Raw genomic sequence first — 24527 nt, 5'->3', positions numbered from 1 at the left:
TAGCTCCAGCCTTTCTTGAAGACAAACTAATGTATGTCTGATAATATGTCATGTGCATGTAATCCAGCCTCTCTGAAGTGATAGCAACACAATCCTGAATCTGCAAACATGCAAACATCCCTTGCATTTCAGCATGGTGAGAGGTGACCAGTATGTATGGCAGAAACTCTGAGAAATCAAGTTTTCTTGTTTTCTTCAACCCCTTCATACTTGTGTTTAGTAATTTTATCCCCACCCAGTCTTATTTACGAAATGAGACAAAAGCTGACATATGTCTCTTAATAGGATCTTTGAAAATTTTTGTTTTCAGGCTCTAGAAGTATAATTAAAAAAAAAAAAAAAAAAAAAAGCCTTGTCAGAGGATTCATAAGCATTTCACTGACTTGGAAAATATCTACTTTCTTCAATTATTGCAGTTAGTTCTGTGAAATTCCTGCTGGGCTGAAGCTTGACATTACCTAATGGAGACATGATCAATGAAGGATTTGCTTAATTGGGACACATAGGTGGTAGTTGCTTATTTTATCTGTATCTTCTTGGGTCTGATTCTTTCTGGTTGGAACGTTTCATGTTCCATGTGACAGTTAAGAATACCTGAGATTGGATTTTTTGATCATTAAGAACTATTTTTAAGAGGAAAGCTCACATCTGAATGACAGATATTGTTCCAGCCAATGTAAAGTAATAGCAGGTCATGCACTGGCTGGATTTACACCAGTATGACTTAAATTTTTCAGTGACATTTTCTTGCATGTTACAAAGTAGAGAAGAATCAGCCTCATTATTCCTAGTTATTCTCAATTTACACTGTGCAGGAGCCCAGGCGGTGGGTTTCCTGGTTTAATCCATCCAAAATCGGAAATAATTCCATGTTTACAACTCAAAGATTACTGTAAATAAGGTGGGCATAACCAGAAAGAGCTAATAAAAGCTGCAAGTGAGAAGAATTGGGTGTGGATGAATGGCAGTCTTGTAGCTTCTTGAATCTAGTTCTCAGCTATTAACTCAGTGTACACATATACATTTACATTTTTATTATATGTATATATGAACAAAACCTTTTTAGTGGAAGACTCATCTAAACTGAGAATTGATGTCTTTATTGTTAGCAGCTGAGGAACTCCTTACCTTTTAATGGCAATTTATTGCATTGATTGCTCTGAGTGCATAACTACCATTTTTGCACATCACCTCTGCATTCACTGACAATGTTGTGAAAACTGAAACCAATGATGGCAATACCTTGGCAACTTGGTGGATAATGTCTATCCTGATTGTTTCTAAGAGTAGGTATAAGATGTATTCTGTTAAGATGATGAGTAAAGAGGGGTATTCTGAAGGAGTCTTCTCTCTTAGTTCTGCTCAGAGAAGCAAAACATGTTGTGAAAGAGGATGTATGAAGAGCAGCATGGAAAAGTCACTTCATTTTCCTTGGCTTTAGCAGCAAAGGAAGAATTGAAGGACAGTGAAGTTATGCAGACTTTACCTAGCTGCCTTCTTGTTAATATTAGACTGAATTTTTCCTGGATTATTCATAACTATTTAAAGCTGCTTAAAAATATGAAGGTATATAATTTTAAAACATGAGTAACTTCAGATATAGGGGAGAGAACAATAACTTAGAGCCCCAGGCAGCAGGTCAGCCAGCAAGGAAGCCTTTTTGGGTGGAATTTCAGTTGCAATCATAAAGGTGTCTCCATGAACTCTCACACCTCTTTGTGGTGTTGGGATCATAAATGACACTGTCTCCTGCAGTCTGTTGTGTTCTTTCACCTTTTGCTGTCACACCATGGCACTGCAGCAGCTGTCACCTCCTGCCTCCCCATCAGCCCACCCTCAGTTGCTGAGCACTATCTGAGCTCTTCAAAATATGTCTCAGAAAAGAAAATTGGGTCACAGGCAGGCCCAAGTAGGCCAAGTTATTGCATGCTATTCAGCTGCCTTTGCTTGGGTTCTGCTATTCATCCCCTCCAAGTCTGCTTATTCTTTTCATTAAGCCATCCTCAGAGCTGTGATGTTTCAGCAATGTCTGTTCAAGGCTCAGCAGTTCTTAGGATCTTGACGTCCCATCATGACTGCAACAGAAAAGAAATGGAAATATTTTTAAAGGCATGAAGCCTAGGGATCCATAAAGGGCTGTCATGTAAAGAGTGAGTCAGAAAGCATTTTGCTGTGACTGGTTGGCAAAGCGTTATGCTAAAATGTAATGATGAACCAGACATAGTGCTTACTTCTGGCAAAGGAGTTCCATTTGCAATTTTTAGATAAAAATCATGACCAGAGATGTTACAAAGCTCATCAAAAGCTGTCCCATACTGCCAGGATCACTATCGTGTATGACAGCTTCTGGCTTGTAACACCCACCCAGGCACTCGGTGTAGAAATGTTTATTTCTGGTACTACCAGTCAGGCTTCACTTGAAAATGTTTGACATGGGTGTAGTGTGTCCTTCAGCTTGCCACACAGTGACTTGGTAAAGCTGCTTCCCTTCATGCAGTCACAGAATAATTCAGGTTTGGGGGAACCTTAGGAGCTCCCTGCCCAACCAGCTGGGTGCTAAAACCCTGCGTAGATGTGCACTGGGCAGCCTGGGCCACAACCCAGCTGTCCTCATGGGAAGAAACTTTTCCTCATATCCACTTGGAAACACTCCTGTTGCAACTCTTGTTGTCTTCTCCTCCTGCCATACCCTGCTGGCTCCTTATTCTCAATAACATCCTCTGGATCAGAGATAATTTGATGTTTATTTGTTTCACTTTTTTAGTTACTTTTAACTTTAAACTCATTGCCTCTGTTATTCTGAAAAATTTCTGCTGTTTCTGAGTTTAATTTCTTATTCTTCTGTTGATTATAAGAAGTTACATTGCACTGTATGAATTTGAATACACTTTTTGAAGTGGCAAGTTTATGGATTTTTTTCTTACACATTCTGTGCTTCACTCTTGAAAAACAATCAGCATGTGTAAGGAAGTTTGAAATTTAAAAATCCAGTAGTAAAAAAATGTAATTTTTCTTGTGTACATGCTTACCTTTAAGTATGTGTTTGCATTTCTTTGAACTACAATTTGCACATGTGTTTAAAACCCATTTAAATGTATTACTGTGTAGAGATTGGGCTGTATGTTGCCTTCGAAGGAGGCTTGGAAGAGAAGTGACAAAAATAAGTAACCCTGTATTCTCAACCACTTTAAGAACTTTCTTCTCACTGGGAGCACAGGCAGGCTGTATGACTGATGCCATGTAATATTTCATTTTATGTCATGTCATATTTCATTTTAATCTCTTTCTTCAGTCCTTCTGAAGCAAAGCCACATGGTCAGCAGTTCCATACACATACAAGTTGGCACTCAAGCAGCTTGGGTTTGCCAGCTCGCTGCCTACCTGCAACCGCTGCCAAATCCATTAAGCAGATTCTTTGACGTGGGTGAGCACAGAGGGTGCTCTGAGAGACATTTTGTGGGCTGAGGGTGTAATTGTGTCTTAGCACTGCTGCTCACGTTAGAAGACTTTAAGCATCCACCATTGCTCAGTAGAAAGAAGTAGATGCATTCTCCCTCACGTTGGCCAAAAGCCTCTGGAGGAATAAAGGCAGAGGATATCTGCTTCCAGTTGCCATAATTACTTTTCTCTGCCAACATATTCTGGTTTTCTCTCTGATCTTTTATTCAGCCTAGACTTGAGTTTTGTAATCATTATGGTGAGCAAACACGGACTTGGGGACCTGACTGAAAGGGATATTTTGTGACGTGGTGAGGGACAGTGTGCACCAAGCCAGATTTCTGTCTCAAATTTCCATTGGCTCAGAGAGTAGGTGGGGAAAAGCAGCAAAACAAGGAATGGGTGCACAAGTGTACAATCCCTTTATCCTCTCTGTATCTGGGAGCTTCTGTGGTTTCGATGGGAACACGGATTGATACAACACTGGGAAGAAGGACATTTCTTTGACTCTCTGGCACTCTCTCTCCTTGCTGCATCCATCCCTGGCTTGAGAGCAGCAGCCAGGTCAAGGCACTGGGGCTTGGAGCAAAAAGAAAGGAATGCATAAATAGGTAGCCCAGTGTGATACAGAAACCATCACTCTTCAGTAGCAGCACAGCATCCCTTGTCACAGCTTTCTGCAGCTGACTAAGCCCTTGTCCTTATCCTCTGTGCCCTCATCCCCAAGAGCCTTCCCAACTAGAACACTTATTTCTGTTCCAGTGTAAAGAGAAGGAAAGCAAAAAGCATTTCAAGTTACTAATGATTGTTTTCTATGGTTCTCCTGACACTGCTCACACCATATTTTTCTTTTAAAAAGAGCTATAGAAGCACCCTAGTTAAAACCACAGCAGTCAAAAAATGAGGTGACATTTACTCACAGTATTGCTTGACTTAGCATGAGCTTCTGACAATGCAGCTATCAGCAAGAACTGTCAAATAAACTTTGGCATCTTTGATGTTAACTCGAGATTTGAGTGGAGTGTTCAATGCTAGCAAGTGAGTGAGGTACCAAATACATCTCACCTGTGGGAGAAATTCCAGCCACAGGGCTTTTGAAAAGAGCAATCCAAGCTCTGAGATCAAATAAAATATCAGGTGGGAAATTAAGACATTATTGCCTTAGACACTAGCCATGCTTAAGATCTTATGAATAACAACCCTCATCAGCTAAGGAGTTACTAAGGCAGATTCAAAGAATGCTGTTGCTTTATAAAGCATAATATTTTAATGTAATAAACCTCTCAAAAACACTCTTAATGGAGTTACACATAAAACAATTTAATGTATGATGATTATATATTCAGTTGAATACCTTTTGCACTTAATGATCTTTCAATTAGTCCCTGCATATATGCCTATATATCCTAAAAACCCATGATACACTTCAGTAACTCATTCAGGAAGCTTGTCTCTAAATGCCTTTGTGACTCCTTCCTGCATTTACCAGCACAAAGTGTGGCTGAACCATGGCCTCAGGAGGTCTGGAAAGCTCAGCTGAGCATGGACTTCACAGGAAAAGGTCATCTTATGAGAATAAATGCTGAATAGAAGTTTCACTTTAAAAGATTTTTCATGCTGATGATGAGGGGAAAAAAGATGAATGCAAAGAAATGATTGTTGATTAGGAAACCAAGTTAAAAATAATTTACCTTCAGAGTTACAACCTTGTTCTTTTAAAGTACTTAGCAAGTTTTCAATTTATTAAGTTTTCACTTCCTAACAAGCAGCTTTTTCTAAAAACATTGGCACCTTCACTCCTGTTGTAACTGTAGACAACAATAGTAAGGCCAGCCTTTTTCTTTTTTTTTTCTTTTTTTTTTTTTTTCCTTCTTTGCGGAGCTCTCCACACTTTGACTCATTTTATTTTTTCATTAGCTTGTTTTTCTTGTTGGTTTGGGGGTCTTTTTCTGGTTTTTTTGTTTGTTTTCTTGGTTTGGTTTGGTTTTGAGTTTTTTGAGGATGGGTTTAATGGAAATCCTTTTCCAAGAGATTTTGGTCTTTTAATTTTTGATTGAGATTTCACCTTTCACTCCCCAACCTAAACCAGCTGTTTGAGAGCTCAAGGTTAGAGCACAAGAGCACATAGCTTTGTCTGTAATAATATATATATATAATTTGTCTGTATATTCTATAACATACTGAACTTGCTTCATTTTTAATATTCACTGCAAAGCTAGTGCTAATGAAAGATTAATAACATAGAATCAAGTAATCAAAATAGGTCAGTCAAAAAGGTTGAACACTCATCTCTTTCTTCTTTCTGCCCTCTGTGTGCACAGAAATTTGTCTCACTAGTGCTAAATACCAGTAGTCAAACAATATTGAATATCATCAAGTGCACTTTCTAATGGGGCAGATCTATTCCAGTTTGCTCTCATTAAGATCCTTCTGCTGTGGCTGTTCCACCAGTAGAAGAAAAGGTATTTTGGTAATAATCTTTGTTACAGTCACCATCCCCTTCCCAAGAGAGAATCACTATCAGAACTATGAAATGTTTTATGAACTCTTGCCAGCAGCAGTCAGCTTGCTCCCATTCCAGGCTGAAACAAGAATCTCTGCAATTAACCTTGACTCTGCCCTTTCTGTAAATGATAGCAGATACAAACTTCCACTCCCAAGTTGTGAACCTGAGCATTTGAAGGCCTTTTAAAGGGAAATTCTATCCAGAATGATAAACGTTAAAGAAAGAAAATTCAGAATCAAACAAAGGTAGCTGAGAATTAGAATAAAACATAGTATTTTATGTGAAGTAATGCATATGGTGAGATCTTGAAACAGATTTATCTTGGGCAGGTTTATCTATTTCATGTCTATATCATTTCTATTTCACAGACCTCATTCCTTTAAAGGTGAATGTGTTTATATTAAATTATATCGTGTAGATAATTGAAATGGGATAAGCAGTATTATCCTTGAAATTACAGAAAGAGCAAGGGTCTTGACTTCCCCAAGGTCAAAGAAGAAATCTCTGAACTGGGGCTTGTAGCATTTAAACTGTTAAATCCTTCTGCCATGGCACAAGCTGCAGCATATGGCAGTGAATCTGCGTGGTAGGTTTTTGCAAGTGAAAGAACAGAGAAAAATCTTGGGAGAGTTGGAAGTCTGAGGCTGAAGCAGTCACAGGTTTTGTAGAACATGCAGGCTTTTTTTACTATCTTCAAGAATTAAATTTAGAATCCCATATATAGTTCAGCACTTGTCACACAAACCTGAGCATATTGAGAAATATGCTTTAACTGCTGTCTTGCTTTTTAAGTTCTGGAAATCCATATTTTATTGGAATTCTTGGCATTGCATATGGATTTTCCATGTAGCCCTCCTATGCTGTGTGTGGGACTTTGAGGATGCAGGGCACCCGTGAGAGTGTAAATGTCAAATGATGCTGTTGAGGTTCACCTCAATAGCAAGGTTCTGGCTTTGCAGGATGTTCCAATATGATCTGGGATGTCAGAAAGTGCACAGGAAGGGAACAAAGGGAAATGAAAGACGTGTGTGGCAGTGAGGTTACAGCAGAGGTGACAGCATTCACTTTGCTGCACTTGCATGGCTTGGTTTTTGCATGGGGATGAAAAGAAATCTCTTTGTGCTGGCAGGTATTTTGTTGAAAATAACTGTTTTTATGTTTTATCCATTAGGCCACGTGTTCTCAGTTAACTCACAAATAGTAGGGATTGAGAAGAAGACTGAAAATATCTCTAAATTTGAAAAATAAGTGATAGAATTGTTTCCAAATTATTTTCATTGGCATTTATCAACGGGAGAAAACACATGGAAAATGTTTGTCTTACATACTGATGACAATATACTGCCTTTTCCATGTTTATTCCCTGTCTTCTTGTTCCTTCCAGCAATAGAGTGTGCTGAGTTAGGGGAGGGGAGTGAGGAAGGTAAGGGAGTGCTGGATGCTGTTGGGGGTTTTGGTGCTTTTTGAACTGAGAGTAAAAATTTCAGCAGAAAAATTAATCTGCACATCTATTCTTTCTTTCCTTTTTTCCTTTATAGAGCAAAGCTTCAATAGTGCATTCGCATGGTAAATGTCATCACTTCTCTGTTGGCTCAATTTGCATATTCAGTAATTATTCTCTGTGAGCCTTGTGACCATATTGAAATTTTATTCAAGAGCCATTGAAGTAAGCACCACAAGGGGCAAAGTGACTTATTTTGGGGTTTTTTTATCATTTTGCTTAGGCCACCTGCACAATGCTGCTCTTCATATGTGAAATACCTTTCCAAAACATTTTGGTGAATTCAGAAAATAAATAGAACTGGGATCCAGCCATTGTGGATTTATATGCTTAGAAAGTCTAACATAATCTGTTTTAATTAATTATTTTCTCTCAGTAATATGCTTATAAACATGGTTTCTCCAGGACCTTGTACCAGTGTCCTTCCTTTTATAATAAAGTCTCAAAGAAGGGACGAGTTTCAGCTTATTTACACAAAAAAACTACCATATTCTTTAGAAGTAACTGAAGTGTATGCTGCAGTGAGTCTTTCCCCACACATAAAGCAGATGGATGACTGCCTTTAAGAGTAAATTTTAAAGAGCAAGAGAATGAATTAAAAACAACCCAACAACCTAGCAACCTGGAGTATGGCATATAGGTTGGCATGTAGGTTTTTTATTTTTTAGTGATGGACAGATGAAATGTTACTGTGAAAGAAACTTCTCTTTCATGGATCATAAATAGTTATTTTTTGCTTCATTATTGTAGCAAGCATGCAAAGGAGTGCTAAAGGTGGGGTGACAGAGTTGGAAGGAGAGGCAATTTTATGGTAGGAATGAAAAGAAGAAAAAATCAATACTATAAATAAAAATGGAGTAGACATGTAACAGTGCATGTAGTGAATGGGGGCTTTTCTGTGGGAACCCAGCCTTTCAACCTGCTTTATGTCTCATGAGAGTTTGTCCAGTCTTAATGTCCAGGGAAAACTTTTCTTTCCAGAATGTTTATTTAATATAAGAATCTGCACCTAAAAACTTTACTATGTTATTTTATAGCACAGTGGTTTGTGGCTGTACTTCTGTTAGTGTAGAACATGTATTTTGTATAATATGAATGTATGGTGGAATTCATGTTCCATAGGCTAAATTCCTCTGCTGGGTTATCCTGGAATATCCATGGGAGTTGATATTTTGCTTTGTAGATGAAATATTTTCTTGGCTGCTTATTCAATGGGGAATCCTCTCCCTAGAATATGTATTTTGATAGATTGGGGTTAAGGTGATTTATTTCACAAGGAATATACAAATAAATGTGAATAACAACATCATAACTTCAGTCACACTTTAAGTGACCTCAGGAAGTTTCTTTTGATGCTCAGCTTCAACTAAGGAGAAATTTTCAGTTCTTCTCTTTTCTATATGTTAAATTTCTACAGCTTTTTATTTTGTGAGAGCAGAAGTAGTCTGCTCTAAGTATTTTGCAGTACTCAGCTGTAGCCTTCTCCATTGTGTAAAGACCCTATTCAGTAGACCTTGGTCAGAGAGTATCTCAGCTGTGTTATTTGCAGAGCAATAGTGATGTTAAATCAAGGCAACAGTGAGGAGACCTTCAAAGTTTGCAGAGAAACAGATTGCATTCCTATCAGTAAGAATGTGCAGGTTTCTTTTTTTTTTTTAAAAAAAAAAAAAAAAAAAAAAAAGCCAATGTGAAAGATTAGAGAATGAAAAAAAAATGCTGAACTGATTTAAAGATGTTGGAGACAAAAAAATGGTGGAGCCAATGCGTAAATAAAGATTTAAAGGATATAAAAAAAATTAGCGAAGATGTTTGAGAAATGGGGTAACGTTAATCAATAAGGAGTTTGTTTAAGAAACAGAAAGGAAAGAAAGCATTGAACAGCATGTGATGAAAGCTAGTGGCAGGGATTAATCTGACTACACAAAAGACTTAAATCTTCACATAGTTGTTTGATCAAGATAATATTGTCTAGTCTTAGAAGTTTTATATCTTGCTAAGACATATTCTTAAGCATCTTTAACAAGACAGTGACAGGACTGGCAAGAGAACATAGCTGCATTAAAGTCACCATTTCTCAAAAAAATAACAAAAAGGGAAAAAAAATAAGTAAGGAGAACTTAGTTTGAACGAAAAGATAAAGTTAAGCCTGTTTGTACACACTAATTAAATCAGTTTCTTTTAATAAATTGATTTTTTTTTTTAATTTCAGGCAATGCTACAGTGGTGTTACAGTATGCATGTGATAGTTGGGTGAAATTGGTGGTTTCCCATGCTTATTGAGCTGCTGAAATTGGTGTCCAGGCACAATAGTTTAACAATTGCTGAACTGAAAATTCTTTAACAGTTGCAGTGTGATCCACCTAAACATAAGAATTCAAAATCTGTAAGTTGAGTCCTTCGTGTACTGCAGTAGAAATAGAAGGTGGATAATCCTCTTGTTAGATAATTGTCTTAGGCTAGTAAAAACAAAACAAAAAAGAAATTAAACAAACAAAAATTAAATTAAGCCTCCAAAAGTTCATTGCCAATGAGGTTTTACTGTCTAGATCCAAATTTTATACATGCCAAATAGAAATGGGCCTAAAGCTCTGCTGGAATCAGTTTTACTGAAGCATTATCAGGATTTTCTATTCAATTGCAGCCTTTGCTGTTATATTTTAGAGATGTAAAAAGTGTAAGTTTCTGTATTTGCTTCTTTTTATTTTTAAGACAATAATTTAAAAGTTAATTTTAATAATTTAGAGTTTCAAAATTAAATAAATAAATGACATTTTGACTGGCGTTCCAGTTAGATGTAGATTTTTTCAGTATTTGTCTATATCACCTTCCTGTTATCATACAATATTTTCTTCTTATGAATCTGAGTAATGTAAACCTAAAACTTGGAGTTACTGTCACCTACTTGATATACGTGTCTGGTATTCATCCCACTGGGGGGTTAAGCTGTGAAGGTATCCAGCTGAGAAAGGGAATGTAAGTTTGTTCATGTGCTGTGCTTGCACTGTGCTTTGATAAACCCTACATGTTGGTTTGCTACCTAAAATATATGAATGAAAATACTGGTTTGTATGTTGCTTGTTTGGAGAAATTGATCTAAAGAAAATAACAATCTTCAGTTCATTGGGGCTTTGGGCTGGAGAAGTAATTGAAATAATAAAAATAAAATCTAACACTAAAGGAAGGGGTAACTACAGTTGCCTGTACAGTTGCCTCTTATCTGTGGTCATGAGCAAGTGTTTTCTCATGTTTTCTTATCTTTTTTTCTTTAACTCTCATTCTGTTCCTCTTTAGAAGCTAAGTGGAAGTTTTTGAGATTTGTTAAGAAAAATTCTTATTGATTTGATTTTTAAATAAAACTTTAAATTAAATTTTAATTCAATTAATTTTCCCATGAAAGCATTATCTGGTGCATTGTAGCGTACGAGTCATTGGGTTCCATCAAAGTTAATTAAATGAATTTTTTTATTGTGGTGGGGTGTACATAAGCTTCAAATATAAGGAATGGCATGGGAGTAAGGCATTGTAATCACCATTCATGAGATATTTTGGGTAGCTAAAAAAGAACTCTGAATCTTGTGGTACCTTATGAGAGCTCTGATGGCTCTGGCCTTAAGCCAGAGACTCTAGGGTTGTACAGCTGTTTATCTTGTCAACAGTAGAAGCGTTATATAAAAGGTGAAAAATAGCACTTAGGGCAGAGAAAATATGAAACTATTCTCATTTTTATTAGTATGTATCTTTCATTGTGCATTGGAACCACTTCCTAAAACTTTCCTAGGAAGCCCTGGCTCTCTGAACCTGATCTAAACGCGAAGTCCAGAGAAGCGCCCGTTCTCTCAAGGAACTGCCCAACCCAGGCCTCCAAACCTCTCCTCTATCTGCCCATCATTAGTGAAGCCATGATGTGCCAAAATCCACTCTTTTTTTTGCAAATACTGTTTTCTGATGCTTTCATAATTCTCGATTTTGCTGTTCACAGAGAGTGAAGAAGTGTACCAGCGCCAGGTGCTGTCTATTGCCTGTATCGTCTTTGGCATAGTCGTAGTGGCCATGCTTTGTGCAGCGTTCTACTTCAAAACAAAGTAAGAGCCTTTGTCTGGTATGTTTGTTCCTCAGCTTCTGTCCTTTTTACAGCGTTGCAGTTCTTCAGTTTCTCCCTTCTTTTTGAAGTTGTTGCCTTTGGGCAGGCCAGAGCAGTTCCCCATGGCTACGCTATCCGAGTCCAAGAACATAATCAACGGGAGTCATATGTCTTTGGGCTTCTATTTTCTGATATTAGGAAAGAAGTGATTTTGTCCTTTCATTTTTTGACAATAATAATTTTCTGACTTTTTCCCAAGTGCAATAATCAGTTTTAAAAATTAAAGTATAAACTTACCATGTCCATTTTGCATTTCATTTCATATACCCGAATGTCCCTTTTGTGTCTGTATGCTCAGAACAAACAGAAATTTAGAAATGCAGAAGCAGGCAAGTTCACTGCAGATACCTGTCACCTGTAGCTAATAGTTGTAAACTGCTGATGTAGTTGCATAATGAGTATTTGTAATGCACAAGGACATTTTAGGTGGGGTCATCTGGACTAAACTATATTCAAATGAAACACTTTCCACTCTAAGTTTTTATCTCCCCATCATTTTATAATATTTATTGTTCTATGTGTAATTTGGGTTGCTAAAACCTCACAGTAATCACATGACATGCTTGTCATTGCCACTGTATCTATATATATGTTCTATATGGTTGTCATCCCTCATTCCTATTCCATCTGAAGCTAATGAGAGAACACAGATCAATATAAATAGTACCTGCATGAGGTTAATCATGGTGTCCAAGCATCAAAAATGTGGAGGATTGCACTACTAAAAAGTTCGGATGCTTATCTGCATCCCCCTTTTTTTCATGTTTATTTTAATGGATAGGAGCTCTGATGCAGACTACTTTTTATTAAAAGAAGAGAAATTGACAATTGTATCAGGAAAAAAAAAGGAGTTGGAAAAGTCACCAGGATTTTTTTCTTTTTTCTTTTCCCCCCCCCCTCTTTTTCTTTCCCTTGAACTTCAGAGGTAGTTTAGGCATGGTTTGAGTGAAGATTTTAGTTGGTTCATATTTCATCTAAGCACTCCTATTATCCTGATATCTTGAGGGATTTTGTTTAGTTGTCCTTTGGACCTAGGGCATGACATTTGGTGTTAGCTGGGAGGATGCTGTGGCCAGACAGTTCTCTGGCAACTCCTGGGCTGCAGTGTAAATTGTGAGCAGAGAAAGCTACTGCATTCTGTCATGATGCACTTTGGATCTGCAGAAGAAAGAGAATAAAGTGTTCCTTTCTTCCTAGAAAGCCTTGGCACTTTTGCTGGTGGAGAGAGAGATTCAGAAAAGGCAGAATGGGGTTGCCAGTTGGAAGGACAGGCAGTCAGCAATGGAGCACAGAGCAAATAAAATGTCCCCCTGGTGTTCAGCTCTGCCCTCTTGGGTTTGCACCTTGTAAGGAGTAGTGGAGAGCTGTGATGGAACAGCTTTCAAAATACTGTAACTTTTATGAGATAGTGGAGAGAGCTATGTCTAAAAATAATGGGTAAAAATGCTGCTTTTTGAAGATGGAGTCACAGGATGTCCTCAGCAGGAGGTGGGGGTGGTGGGTTTGGTGTTTTATCTGCATTATAAATGCAATAGTTAGGAGTTACTGGGATGACTCGAAGGGATCTTCTGCCAGATTATGGGACAAGCTTGAAGAGGAATGAGAAAATGAGCATCTCTAGTTTAGTCAAGAGGTCTTATCAAATATATGAAGCACAGTAGTGGTAAGATATTATTCGATCTGGCAAACTATCCAAGAGTGTCTGGGATGCATTGCAGAGAAGCCACATAAAACAGTATTGTAGCTGTGACATTGGCCAATGTCTTAAAGGTACAAAAGCCAACAAATTTATGGTGCCTCAGCCCTTATCATATTTTTAAAAGATTAGTTTTTAGTCAGCAGATTTTCAGGAGCTTTTTCATCAGACAGATATATCTTGATCATATTTCTTAAAGAGTTTTCAAAGCATTTCTCCTGCATAGGGGATAACCCTTGGAATTAATTTGATGTGTGAAATACTTAAAATATTACTAACACCTACAGAAACTGAATGGTGAACCTTTTAAATAAAAAAGTTTACATGAAGATACTGACCCATTCTTTCCTAAGCTGACAATTGTACCTGCTGCTAAAAGAAGCACTTCTCTATGTGCCATTGACTTAAAAGTTATGCCTTAAAATAAATTCAATCTGAGAAAGTTTCAAACTTTAAATAAAGACTGTGCCCTTACAATTATCCCTTTTGGGGTACTCAAGAAGGTTCTGTAAGTGTTGGTAATGACAGGAGAGCACACTAATGGGCTACTCTTTATGGCTTAGACTTTTATAAATGACTTGTGACTTTTATTTCTTGCTGAACTAACAACACTTTATTGATGGATATCTCTAAAGCTGAACACATAAGGCCCATTTGTGAAAACAGCCATTATAAAATTATTCAGTAAGTTTGAATTATTAATAATTTCTAGTTTTATAACTGCATCCCATAGTTCAGCAAAACAAATATGCATGAAACTAATATTAATCTTAGGTTGCATGAACATAAAAGGAAAGAAATTATTAGTTTATTTCTTTCAGTAAATTATCTTCAGGAATCTCAGTGTTAATGCTAGATTACAGCAGTGAAGCTTAATATTCCAGTTTACTTACATGTGTTCATAGATGTAGATACAGCTCCAAACCTAGGTCTTGTAAATAAATCCAAATTAGACTTCCAAAAATTTGTAATTTGTTTTGCTATTTTTCTCATTAAATTCTGAGAACATTGTATGTATAGGAGAGATTCCCAAAATTTGTTTCTGTGGTCAAGTTTTACTGTCTGTGCTTAGAATTTCTATGAAGTCTCCACTCAGTCACCAAAAAAGACCAAAAAAGGATGTTCCATATCCATTGCGGAAACTAAAATACAAGAGGCTGGCTTTCAGGAGGACATAGGGATATAAATGCTTATTTTCTCAGTGTCTGTACTTCAGTTAGTCAGAAAATATTCATGCAAACTCCAGAGCTGCTTTTATGAATTTCCTCTGGAATTTTATGAGAAGCTAAAGAGTTCATTTTGACCTTTTACAAATTAGATTACTCCATTTCATTTGTTTCAAAAATGAGTAGATATCAAAAAATGATTTTAAAAGAGATGTTTCTGGATCAACTGACTAATTATTTTAATTTTACAGTATAATCCTTCAGACTCTATCTATTCAGATCATTCTGATATTAACTTTACAAGTTCTTTTGGCTCAGAAAGAATATTGGAAGTGTAGTAAGCTTTTTGCTTTAAAAATTATTTCCTCACCCACCCATATTAATAAATCTTACTGAATATGAGCTCCTAGCTATACTCAAAACATGCCACTCATATTTGTAACATGCTTTCAATGTAAATTTGTTCTTTTTTGTTTGCCATGCTGTTTCAAAATAGGATGTAATCTAAAAGCCTAAGAGGCTGAGATTTATTCTAGTTTATGAACCATGTTCAGGAACCAAATATGTTCTTCTAAGCAGGTGACTACAGCTCATTCAGTTTAAACAAACACTTGAATTTTGCAATGCTAAAGCAGAACTAAGGGACTCAAAGGCAGAGGAAATCTCATATTTATTTTAATATATTAAAACTTTATTACTAAAATTGAATATCTGAATTGATGCTTTTCATTGCTTTCTTTCACATTGAAGGAACATGTTCTTTTCTCAGTTTTCCCTCTTGACAATTTAAGTAATTTTCCTCTGGTTTCTTAGACTTTCCTACACCAGACACAGATTGCACTGAAGGAAGTTAAAGTGACTTTGCTCTGAGCCACGTTAAGATTTGATCAAACTTAATGATATCCCAAGGCTTTCAACAGCAAAAATCACCAGAAATTTTTCAAAATTTCCTGAAGCTTTTTTCCTAAAACTTCTGATTTCAGTGTAGAAAGACTGTATTTCTCTGACTTCCCTGAAATTACTTCTGAAATTTGGCTCCACAACTGCTGCTGTCCCAAAGCTGATGGTGGCCAACAAAGTGAAATAAAATTTGCTTCTCATATCCTTAATCATGTACAGAACTTTAAAGCTCAGTTTGCTAATATAGTGTGGCAGAAACAGAAGCCTGAATTTATGGTGTAGTTATCTCTTGATATTGCAAGTGATTAATTCTATTCCTAGCTCTGACATAATGTGTCAAAACCCAGCCCCAGATACTGTACTAATGTTTTTTTTCAGTTTAAGCATGTAAGCAAAAGCAAAAGATTTTTATAAGATGCAGGTCAAGTCTAATCAGCTGTTAGCAGAATAGCTGCTTTGATTCATTGACACTTTTTATTGCCAACAGGGGCTAATGCCTGCTTTATTTGCCAAAATCTTTGTTCCAAATCCAAGCAAAATGCTTTTTTAATATTCAGGCTTACTCGCAAGCTATTGTTAAATACGTAAGAGATGATCTTACAAAATTCTGCCCTAAAATTACTATAGCTCTTATTATAGTTATCAGAGAATAGAAGATATTTTAAACAGAAGAGCTTTTCCCTTCCTTTCTTAAGCCTTGCCAGAAAATGACCACTGCATTGAAATATTAGACACCAGTGAATTAGCTCAGCTGATTATTCTAATACAAGTGAAGTTTTGAACAAAGGGGACCATGGCTATAAAAATATCATAGCTGTAGCAGAAGACCAAACTGCCTCTTTCTTACAGGAATTTTATTTCTCTCCGCAGGAAACAAACAAAGCAAATTCATGAACAGCTGAAAGAAACACAGAATAGGAAAACCTACAGCCTAAATGCTTCCAGCATGATGGCAAAATCAGAGTGTATGGCACAAAGCCGAGTCCAGCTGCAAAATGTAAGTATTCCTGCCAGCTCCAACACTTAATAGCCTGGCTGAGTTCCTGCTGCTGACAGCAGCACATTGCCATCTTGCCATTAGATCTGAGCAATGGGAACAAGAATTCTCACCTCCTTCATAAAATGTTTTCTATCAGGCCTGTTAATGGAAAACACCAAACAGAGATTTCTTTGGGTTGTTTTTGTTTTTTTTTTCCTGAAGTTATTTCAATGGATCGTGGTACCTGTTCATGTAGCAGCTTGCTGAGCCCCCTAGCTCTGCATCCAGCAGTGGCAATTCCTGTTATAGTTTCCAGCTCATAGGAATGGTTTATAGGGGAAGTGGGGACCACTTGATCCTAAGTGATTTTAAGTTGACAAATCATTAAGGAACCTGCATGAAAAAAACCAGAGGTTTGCCACAGTGTCAGAGTAAATTCAGCATCTAGAACTAAATATGTAAACTAAAGCCCAAGGGCAGACTGCATAGATGGTGGTCATTTTCCTGGGTCTTGAATAAAGGAATAATTTTATACCAGAGAGAGATGTTTGTTCAAGCTAAATTTGAAATTTATTTAGTTATTGTCTGTATATAGTTATATGTAAATTAATACAATCTCACTACAATGAAATGCATAAAATGTATTTTAAATAAGAAAGTTGAAGATTATCAATTTATTTGTCCTTGGGTGTGAGATATTTTCCAGTCCATGATATTCTCTTCCCTCTGGTTGTGCACATTTAGTGCTGTCTTATTTTGAACAAAGTCTTTGAAACAACTGAGAATGATCCTGGTATCAATATAGTAGGAAATCATAAAAGATTTATTGAAACCTTTCTAAATACTAACTCTTTTTTTGAAAAAGGATTACAGTTTTGCTTAAAGGGCTGATTGAGTTATTAACCAGGTTGTATCAAAACAGTGGAAGTTTAGCAGAAGTGAGCCTGCCCACCTAGCCACAAATGTCTTAATTCCTGGTTTACATTCAATTAATGTAGCAATACATACAATTTAATTTTAACCAATTCAGAGGGAGCAGAGGCTCCATGCCATGACAGAGGAGTTTTCAGAGCAATGCTTGAGTTCCCTAAAGATTCTGCTTTATGGGAACACCACTGTGGTCATGAGATGCTTTGTGATTCACAAAAAATATGCTATTTCAAGAGAGAAATAGCTCCACTAAATTGACATGATCACAGTCCAGGGAACTTTGTGCAGCTCTGAGTTTCACTTTCAATACATTTTGTCATCTATTATTTCTTGCCCCAGAAAAAAAGTTGTTGGGAGTGTTGTCATGTTGCAATGGTGGCAACACAAGGTAAAGTTGTTAAAAGAGCTTTTGTGATCCTTTTGTTCTAACATATAAAGTAGGTCTTGGTTCACACTAAGAATATGTTATTTCTCTTTTTCTCGCTGTAATTTAGTGCAATGTTTTGTCAATCCATCATCACAATGAACTATTTGATGTCTTCTGAGCAGCTGGCAAACACATCAACAAGCTTAATTTAAGTCTTTTTCTTTTGCCATAACAATAGCCATAAAGGATAAAGTAGCAGTCTGTAGATTCCAGCCATTAGGGATTGAAACCCATTATTTTTATTTATTATTTTAATCCAAATTTGCTTTTCAGCTGTTAATGCTCTTCAGACTGGCATTACCAGTGCTGGTAATTAACACACCATTTTCTTGTTCTCGTGGCTGCTTCCAGGCAGCTGTTTTCTCCTTGCCATTAATGCATTTTCCCTTTGGGAACGAAGACACTAAAGAAGCAAAGCAGAATGACCTTGTGCAGGATGTAGTGGAACAGGGCAGGGTAATAACAGTTTCTATTGTTAGCAAGATTTTAGTGCAGGAATACATGTAGGCAGTTCATTAAATATTTACGAAACTTGGCAGATTGGAGGGGAAATAAAAGGGGCAAAGGGTACAGCAAGGTAGCAGAAAAGAACTTTATGATGGTATTAGGTGGGAATGGCTGAGTTCCTCCCCATCAGAGAGCAGCACATCTGGGGGGTGGGGAGGGCTCCTGTTCCTGCCTTCCCCCCTCACTTTCAGGGGGTGATTCCTCTGCCATTTCCATCTACAATTCCCACCACATGGGTCTGGGGAGAAGTCTTAGTTCTTTTCATTTCCAGGAGCCAATACAGAAACTTAAATAAATTTAGGTGGTGGTTTTTTGGAGAATAGTCCTCTAGTCTGGCATTTGAGCTGGTGGGATTCTGGAAGCCATTTCTTTTCCAAGTGCTCTTTCTAAAAGGAAAAACTGTCTTGCTTGTCTGTCACATTTCTCTCTTTCCCTAAAAGATTCTCCCATACTTTTTTCCTGCCTGTTTTGAACAGACCTGGTGATCCCTTCATGTTTTTCACCCTGCTGCTTCTTCTTCTATACAGAGTGCAGTAGTGTACATCTTATAACAGTTGCATAATGTTCCTTATTATTGATGACTATTCTAATAATGTCTGTTCTGAAAGAGCCATCACATTTGATTCAGAGGTTGCTACATTTAGTAAAAGGTGCATGGACCTTTCTAAATGCTGTGTTGCTCTATAAAGAGGTTTTGCTTATTTCTCAAGACCCAGGATCTAGCAGACAGTGTTTCCAGTGGTTTGTTTGTGGCTTGTAAAGAGCTTGACTAATCTCAGTGAAATGCTTTTTCTCCTCATCACTCCTTTTTCCCTTTTTACACTTTGCTGTATGTTAGGAAAAGAATTATTTTTCACTATTTGTTTTCAAGGCCAATTTTGAATTGTTTTTTTTTCCAATGGGAAAAGCCATGTGAATGTATCAAAATTGCTATTAACAGAAAACCCACACATTTCATATTTGAACCAAGTATTAAAATTAATTACAAATTTGTATTTTATTCTAGCAATTTTATTCTATTCTTTATTGCAAAAGAAAAAGATTAGGACTTCAGACAGCAGTCCCCATGGTATCCCACCTCTACACCAATTAAAGCTTCTTTACATCAGTGATATTATAAGAACCATATACAAGGTGAAAAGCTCAGAATGTTTCCTTTTAAAACACACTCCCTACTTTTAAAGCACACTCCTGGTGCATCCTAGACTGTGGATTACCTTGCAACAACCCTTAATTCAAAAGGTAGTGTTTAAGACATGGATTTGAAGTGTTGAACATTCCCCCATGTTCATTAAACATTCATATGGCAGGGATGCTCTTTCAGCTGTGGATATTCAAGTTAAACAACAGGATATGCAGAAAAAACAAACAAATAAAAATAAATAAAATAAATAAAAAGAAGGAGTGGCCAACTGTAGGCCTTTCAGAATTCCATTTCAGAAGTTACTCTTTTGGGTGGGTTTTGCCCTCTCTGATCAGCAGGGGAAACATAGACAAGGAAGAGTGGCCACAGCCCAGCACCTCCCAAGGCTGAGGAAGAGCTCAAGGAGAGGTGGGCATTTGCTGTATGTCAGGGAGTTAAGGTTTTTTTGTTGTATTGACAATATTTTGAAGTATCTGTATGCTTTTATTTCCCACACACCAGTGTTTTACATCTCCTTCACTTCTTTTCTCTCCTCAGCTGTAAAGTAAAAGAGAAAAAAAGGTTAGATTTTGTCAGGACAGCTGTATTGTCTCTGAACTTGTGCTGCTCATGGCTGGTAATTGTATTCACCTCTGCCAAGTCTATTTCTCTCAGTATTGATTCCATTATATTGTTAGGGATACAAATTACATGGAAAATATCTGTATACTGTAAGCAGGATCCATAAATAACTGTTTGAGCACAGCTCCTAGTATTTCTCCTGAGTCTCTTTTAAGAGCACTACCTTTCCCAAATATTCTGATGGCAACACACTCAATTTCTTGCTAGGTTTTTTTGTGTCTGGATAGGATTTTTAGGATTTGGATACTAATGCACTGGGTAATCTTGCTGCAGTTCTTCAGTCAGGAGGAGATAGATGTGCCAGTTTTTACTGCAGGATCTTTGAAGTATGCAGGAGGTTGAAATTTATTTCACCCAATGCATAAAACTTAGGTATTATGCACCCCTTCCCAAAGAGATTATACTGTTTTCAAGAGATATTTAATTAATGTGTTCCACAAGACTGCAGGAAATCATTTGATGTTCTCAGAGGCAAAAGGAAGTAAATTGTCATTTTCAGCTGCCCCTTAGAAAGTTGAATGCTCTGGGCCCCTTCATACACCATGCAAGGGGGTAGAGGAGGTTGTGTGGTCCTCCTGGCTTCTTGTATTCAGTATTCATTGGTCTTAATCCTGCTCCTGATGCCTAGATCCCTTTTCCACCTTGATTACAGGGTTTCTTTAAATTTTCCTAACTTAGCACATATGCTGTGCAGCAAAACAACAAAAAAGCTGAAACCTTGTCATTCCTTTAGTGCTTCTGAGAGTTAGCATGGTTGTTTAAAGTGGCCTTTTCATCTTTGTGGATTTTAATACCTTCACCCATGGTACTAAGTAGAGCTATTAATTCCCCATCACTTTCCCACTGAGGTGGTTAATAAGCCTTTTATGTTGTAGTGTGTGGTTTCACTTTTCACTACACTTGTTTCAAATAGCTTGCAATCACTAGCTCCAGGTTTCTGATATTCTTACAAATGAGGGGGGGGGAAATGCTCCTTTTATGTCTTGTGGCCTTTTGTTGACAGCAGTAGGAAATAAATTTTTTTAATCACTGTGCTAGAAATACAATTAACATAAGCTGAGTGGCAGACCCACTTCAGTCTTATGGTGTGTTTTTTCCTGAGTTACTGAGCTAAGATCAAGAGCATATTTCCCATTTCTTGATCCCACGACTACTTAGGAAGAGCTGCCAGAATAGACAAACTTGCATTTACTGTCTAGAACTAGTGTTGGCAACAAAAGATATGGAGCATCTGGGAGCAGTCATAAGGATGTTAAGTATACCACCTGGTGGGCTTTTGTGCAAGGTCAGCTCATCCAGAGAAGTCACAGGCTCTTTACCTCCTTGATGCACCCTTGCTGAATTTAATTTAAATTTTGCACTCTATGCCTTCTCAATCCCTTTTGTGATGGGATCCCCACATCACCTCTCTCCCAATACCCACGGACGTTTCTGGATTTTTTATTTTTAGTAGTTTGGGAAAACCATTGAAGAACTAAAAAGAGCTGGGGGGAAGAGATGTGTGGTTTGTTTTGCATAACACTAGGACAACAGTGTCGAGGCGTTCTGCAGCACTTGAGTGGCTTTTGTTATCCATGCATCCTACATTTTAGAATCAAAAAGACAAGGCATGGAGCAGGGGCATCTCATGCTCACAGCTGTGCAGCAGGACAGTGACAGAAGCTGAATTCTTGTCTCCTGGCCCAGGCTGCCATTGCAGAGTCACTTAGAATTAACCTAGAAAGAGTGAAATTTTACTGTCAAAGATTTGAGTAGTTGTACATAACAGATCATTTTCTCCATGAGACCATGAAAATTGGAAATTTGCAAAATGGTTTATTTTTAAATGCTATCATTATTCTTTTATTTATTTAGCCATATGCATTAGAGTTGCTTGGTAATTGTTCAAACAAGCACAAATAATTAATCATGAAGACAATAAAACCATAAAAATACCCCAAGTAATACAGATAAGCTTTCAGTGATGTATTCAGCCTACTGGAACAGCCCTTTGAAAGTGTTTCGCAGCTTATTGTCCATCACAGCTGAGTATTCAGCAATTCATAATAGCCAGAGGGCTCAGCTCACATGAGAACTGGGTTGTGGAAGCAGTGGGATAAGCTCTGCTGGGATATGGATGGGGAAATAATTCTATGGCATTCATCACCAACTGATATTGCTGTAAAGTATCTACTGCTGTATAGAAATCTGAAGATGTTTTCCCCAGATGCAATCTCAGAAAAGGGATGCGGCAGTCTAAGGAGAATAAATCCAACCATGTGCAAATAAATGTTTGGTTAGAGAGAAAAAGAAATCTTATGGAGGCTGTGCCTGGGTGCTGCTGGTTGCTGAACCTTCAGTAGACTTTGCTATCAGCATCAGAGCAGCTTCTGAAGCTCCTGGTTTCCCTCAATTTCAATGGGAAAGTGTATATACCACTGCTCCAGCCCACAGCCACCCCAGCCATGGATGTAGCAAATATGCAGCTTATTTCTAATTACCCTTCATGATCCACTTCATGGTCTTACAAGCTGTTTGGACCTTCAATTTAGTGTTATGAACAAACACAAAAAATAACAAATATATCTAGCACTACCAATCCACTCTTTACATAGCTCAGATTGATTTACTCAGGTCAGAAATCAGACAGTTTCATTTCTGCAGCTGGCAGGATAACTATTAAAGTTTAAAACCTTCACAGACATGAATACCTTCAAAATCTTACTTATATCTGAATATTCTATCTACACAATTTACAAGTGACAACGAAGATCATGGTAACTGAAAGAAATGGGTGGAATATGTTTCTTCTTCAGTTGTTTACTTCATGCATGCAGCAACATTTTGCACATTGTCACTCTCATAGCTTTGCCTGCAGAAGCACATAAACAATGATTTTTGTCCCTGCTTTTGTGGGTGTTTCACACAAGAGAGGGAGGGAGAAATTATAGAAAAAATTTGAAGATCTGTTATTTGATCTCTAGAAATAGTTCATAAAGGGTCTGACTAGATCGACTAGAACTGCATGTTACCTCTTTAAAATACAATAATCTTGTATTACTTTTCTTTTTTATTTTGCTAAGGCCTGGGGAAATGTAGATAAGAATAAGTCAAAATTAGAAAAGAATTCTGTATTTCAAAAGGGTTATTGGTCTTTTGTTAGACAACAAAATAATTATGAAGAACTTGGAAAGAAATCTCATCTCCACTAATGTTTATGATATCAAATCAAGGCATGCCAATTTTTGCCCTTGTTTTGATTTTTATTTTATTTCTATAATAATCATGTAATAACTTTCACAGTACCCATTTATTGTAAAGAGAACATGGATATCTAGGTATCTGGTACTAAAAAAAAGCAAACTCAATTTAGAAAGAAATGTATTAAAGAAAAACAGACCCAGTAGTTTCGATGCAGTCATTGTAATGCAACATAAAACATATGCAAAGTGCCCTTGGAATTAAGTGGAAATGTGGGTTATCTCTGAGATATTGCCCAGTAACCACTAGCAACATTGATTCTACTTCCAAGCAAAAAAAAAAAAAAGTCTGCTGTTGTTATTCATGTCCATTGTCTGCTCTCCAGACCTTTGTTTCTTGCTCCATGCCCAGAGACTGCCCCATTCCTACAGCTGTCACAGTATGAATTATGCTTTACTAGCACAGATACACCAAGGTCAGAAGTTTCAGACTAGTTCAGAAGTTTATTCTGGCTCCATGGATAGGATTCAAATATTTTTCTTACTTATCTGATGATACATGTGCTCTTTCAGTTTGGTTTTCCTGGTGACACAGGCTGATAAGAGCAATGTTTGACTGAAATCACCAAAAGATCTAAGAGGGTGCTGCCCATCCTCTGAGGTGTTTTGTGATCTGTCTTTGCCTTGGACAGCCACAAAACCAGGCTTTTCTTCAAAGGGATCAATGTTCCCTATCATTATGGGCAGTAATTTTGCTACTAATGCAGATACCAGCATTTTGATGCAGAGAATATAATGGGGATAATCAGTACTGATGCTTTCTGCTATATAAAGAGTGAATGAATGTATTGCTTGCAGTGCCACATTTTTATGTAAAAATGCTTTGTAGCAGTTCTTGCCCACTCTGTTATGAATTGTGCTTGCATAGCATCAACGATGTTCTTTGCTTTTTTGTGTATTAATTCATTTCCTTCTCTGTGCCACAGTATTCAAAACCAGATAGGCATCCTGGGCCTATTCTTGACAAAGTTCTGGAGTCTAGTTTTTCAGGCCCTCAGTGTTTCCCAGAGGCCTTGTCTCCTGACAGAGGAACCCAGCCCATCAAGCAACATAGGTAAGCAAATGGCTGTCTGCTGGAAAACTTGGCAGGCAGCTGAGGGATGTCATGGAACTGGTGATACTGGTGATAGGTGTGCAGGGTGATTGCTGGGACTGGGAGATGCTGAGTGATAAGATTCCAAGAGAACCTCAGCCAACTCGTTAAGCAGATGTCCGTGCATTTTCTTAGCTGCAGATGTAAAAGGCAATAACAACGTTCACTGGTTTTAGCTGTGTTTTGTAAGAGTCCTCAAGGAAATGTTTAAAGGCACCATCCAATCTGGAGGCACACAC

At 37.4% G+C, this 24527-nt stretch overlaps 1 protein-coding gene across 1 annotated transcript in view; it reads left to right on the top strand.

The window, feature by feature from the left end:
- The window catches only part of NRG3 (neuregulin 3), a 341086-nt gene that overhangs the window by 302669 nt on the left and 13890 nt on the right, over positions 1 to 24527 (top strand). Inside the window, exons 5-7 of the mRNA XM_071749296.1 lie at positions 11425 to 11527; positions 16219 to 16345; positions 24122 to 24249. Of these exons, the coding sequence (XP_071605397.1) occupies positions 11425 to 11527; positions 16219 to 16345; positions 24122 to 24249 (358 nt within the window). The remainder of the gene's footprint in view (positions 1 to 11424; positions 11528 to 16218; positions 16346 to 24121; positions 24250 to 24527) is intronic.

The sequence above is a fragment of the Heliangelus exortis genome, chromosome 7 (genome assembly GCF_036169615.1).
Source record: "Heliangelus exortis chromosome 7, bHelExo1.hap1, whole genome shotgun sequence".
Lineage (NCBI taxonomy): Eukaryota > Metazoa > Chordata > Aves > Apodiformes > Trochilidae > Heliangelus > Heliangelus exortis.
This window is presented reverse-complemented; position numbering and strand designations above follow the sequence as displayed.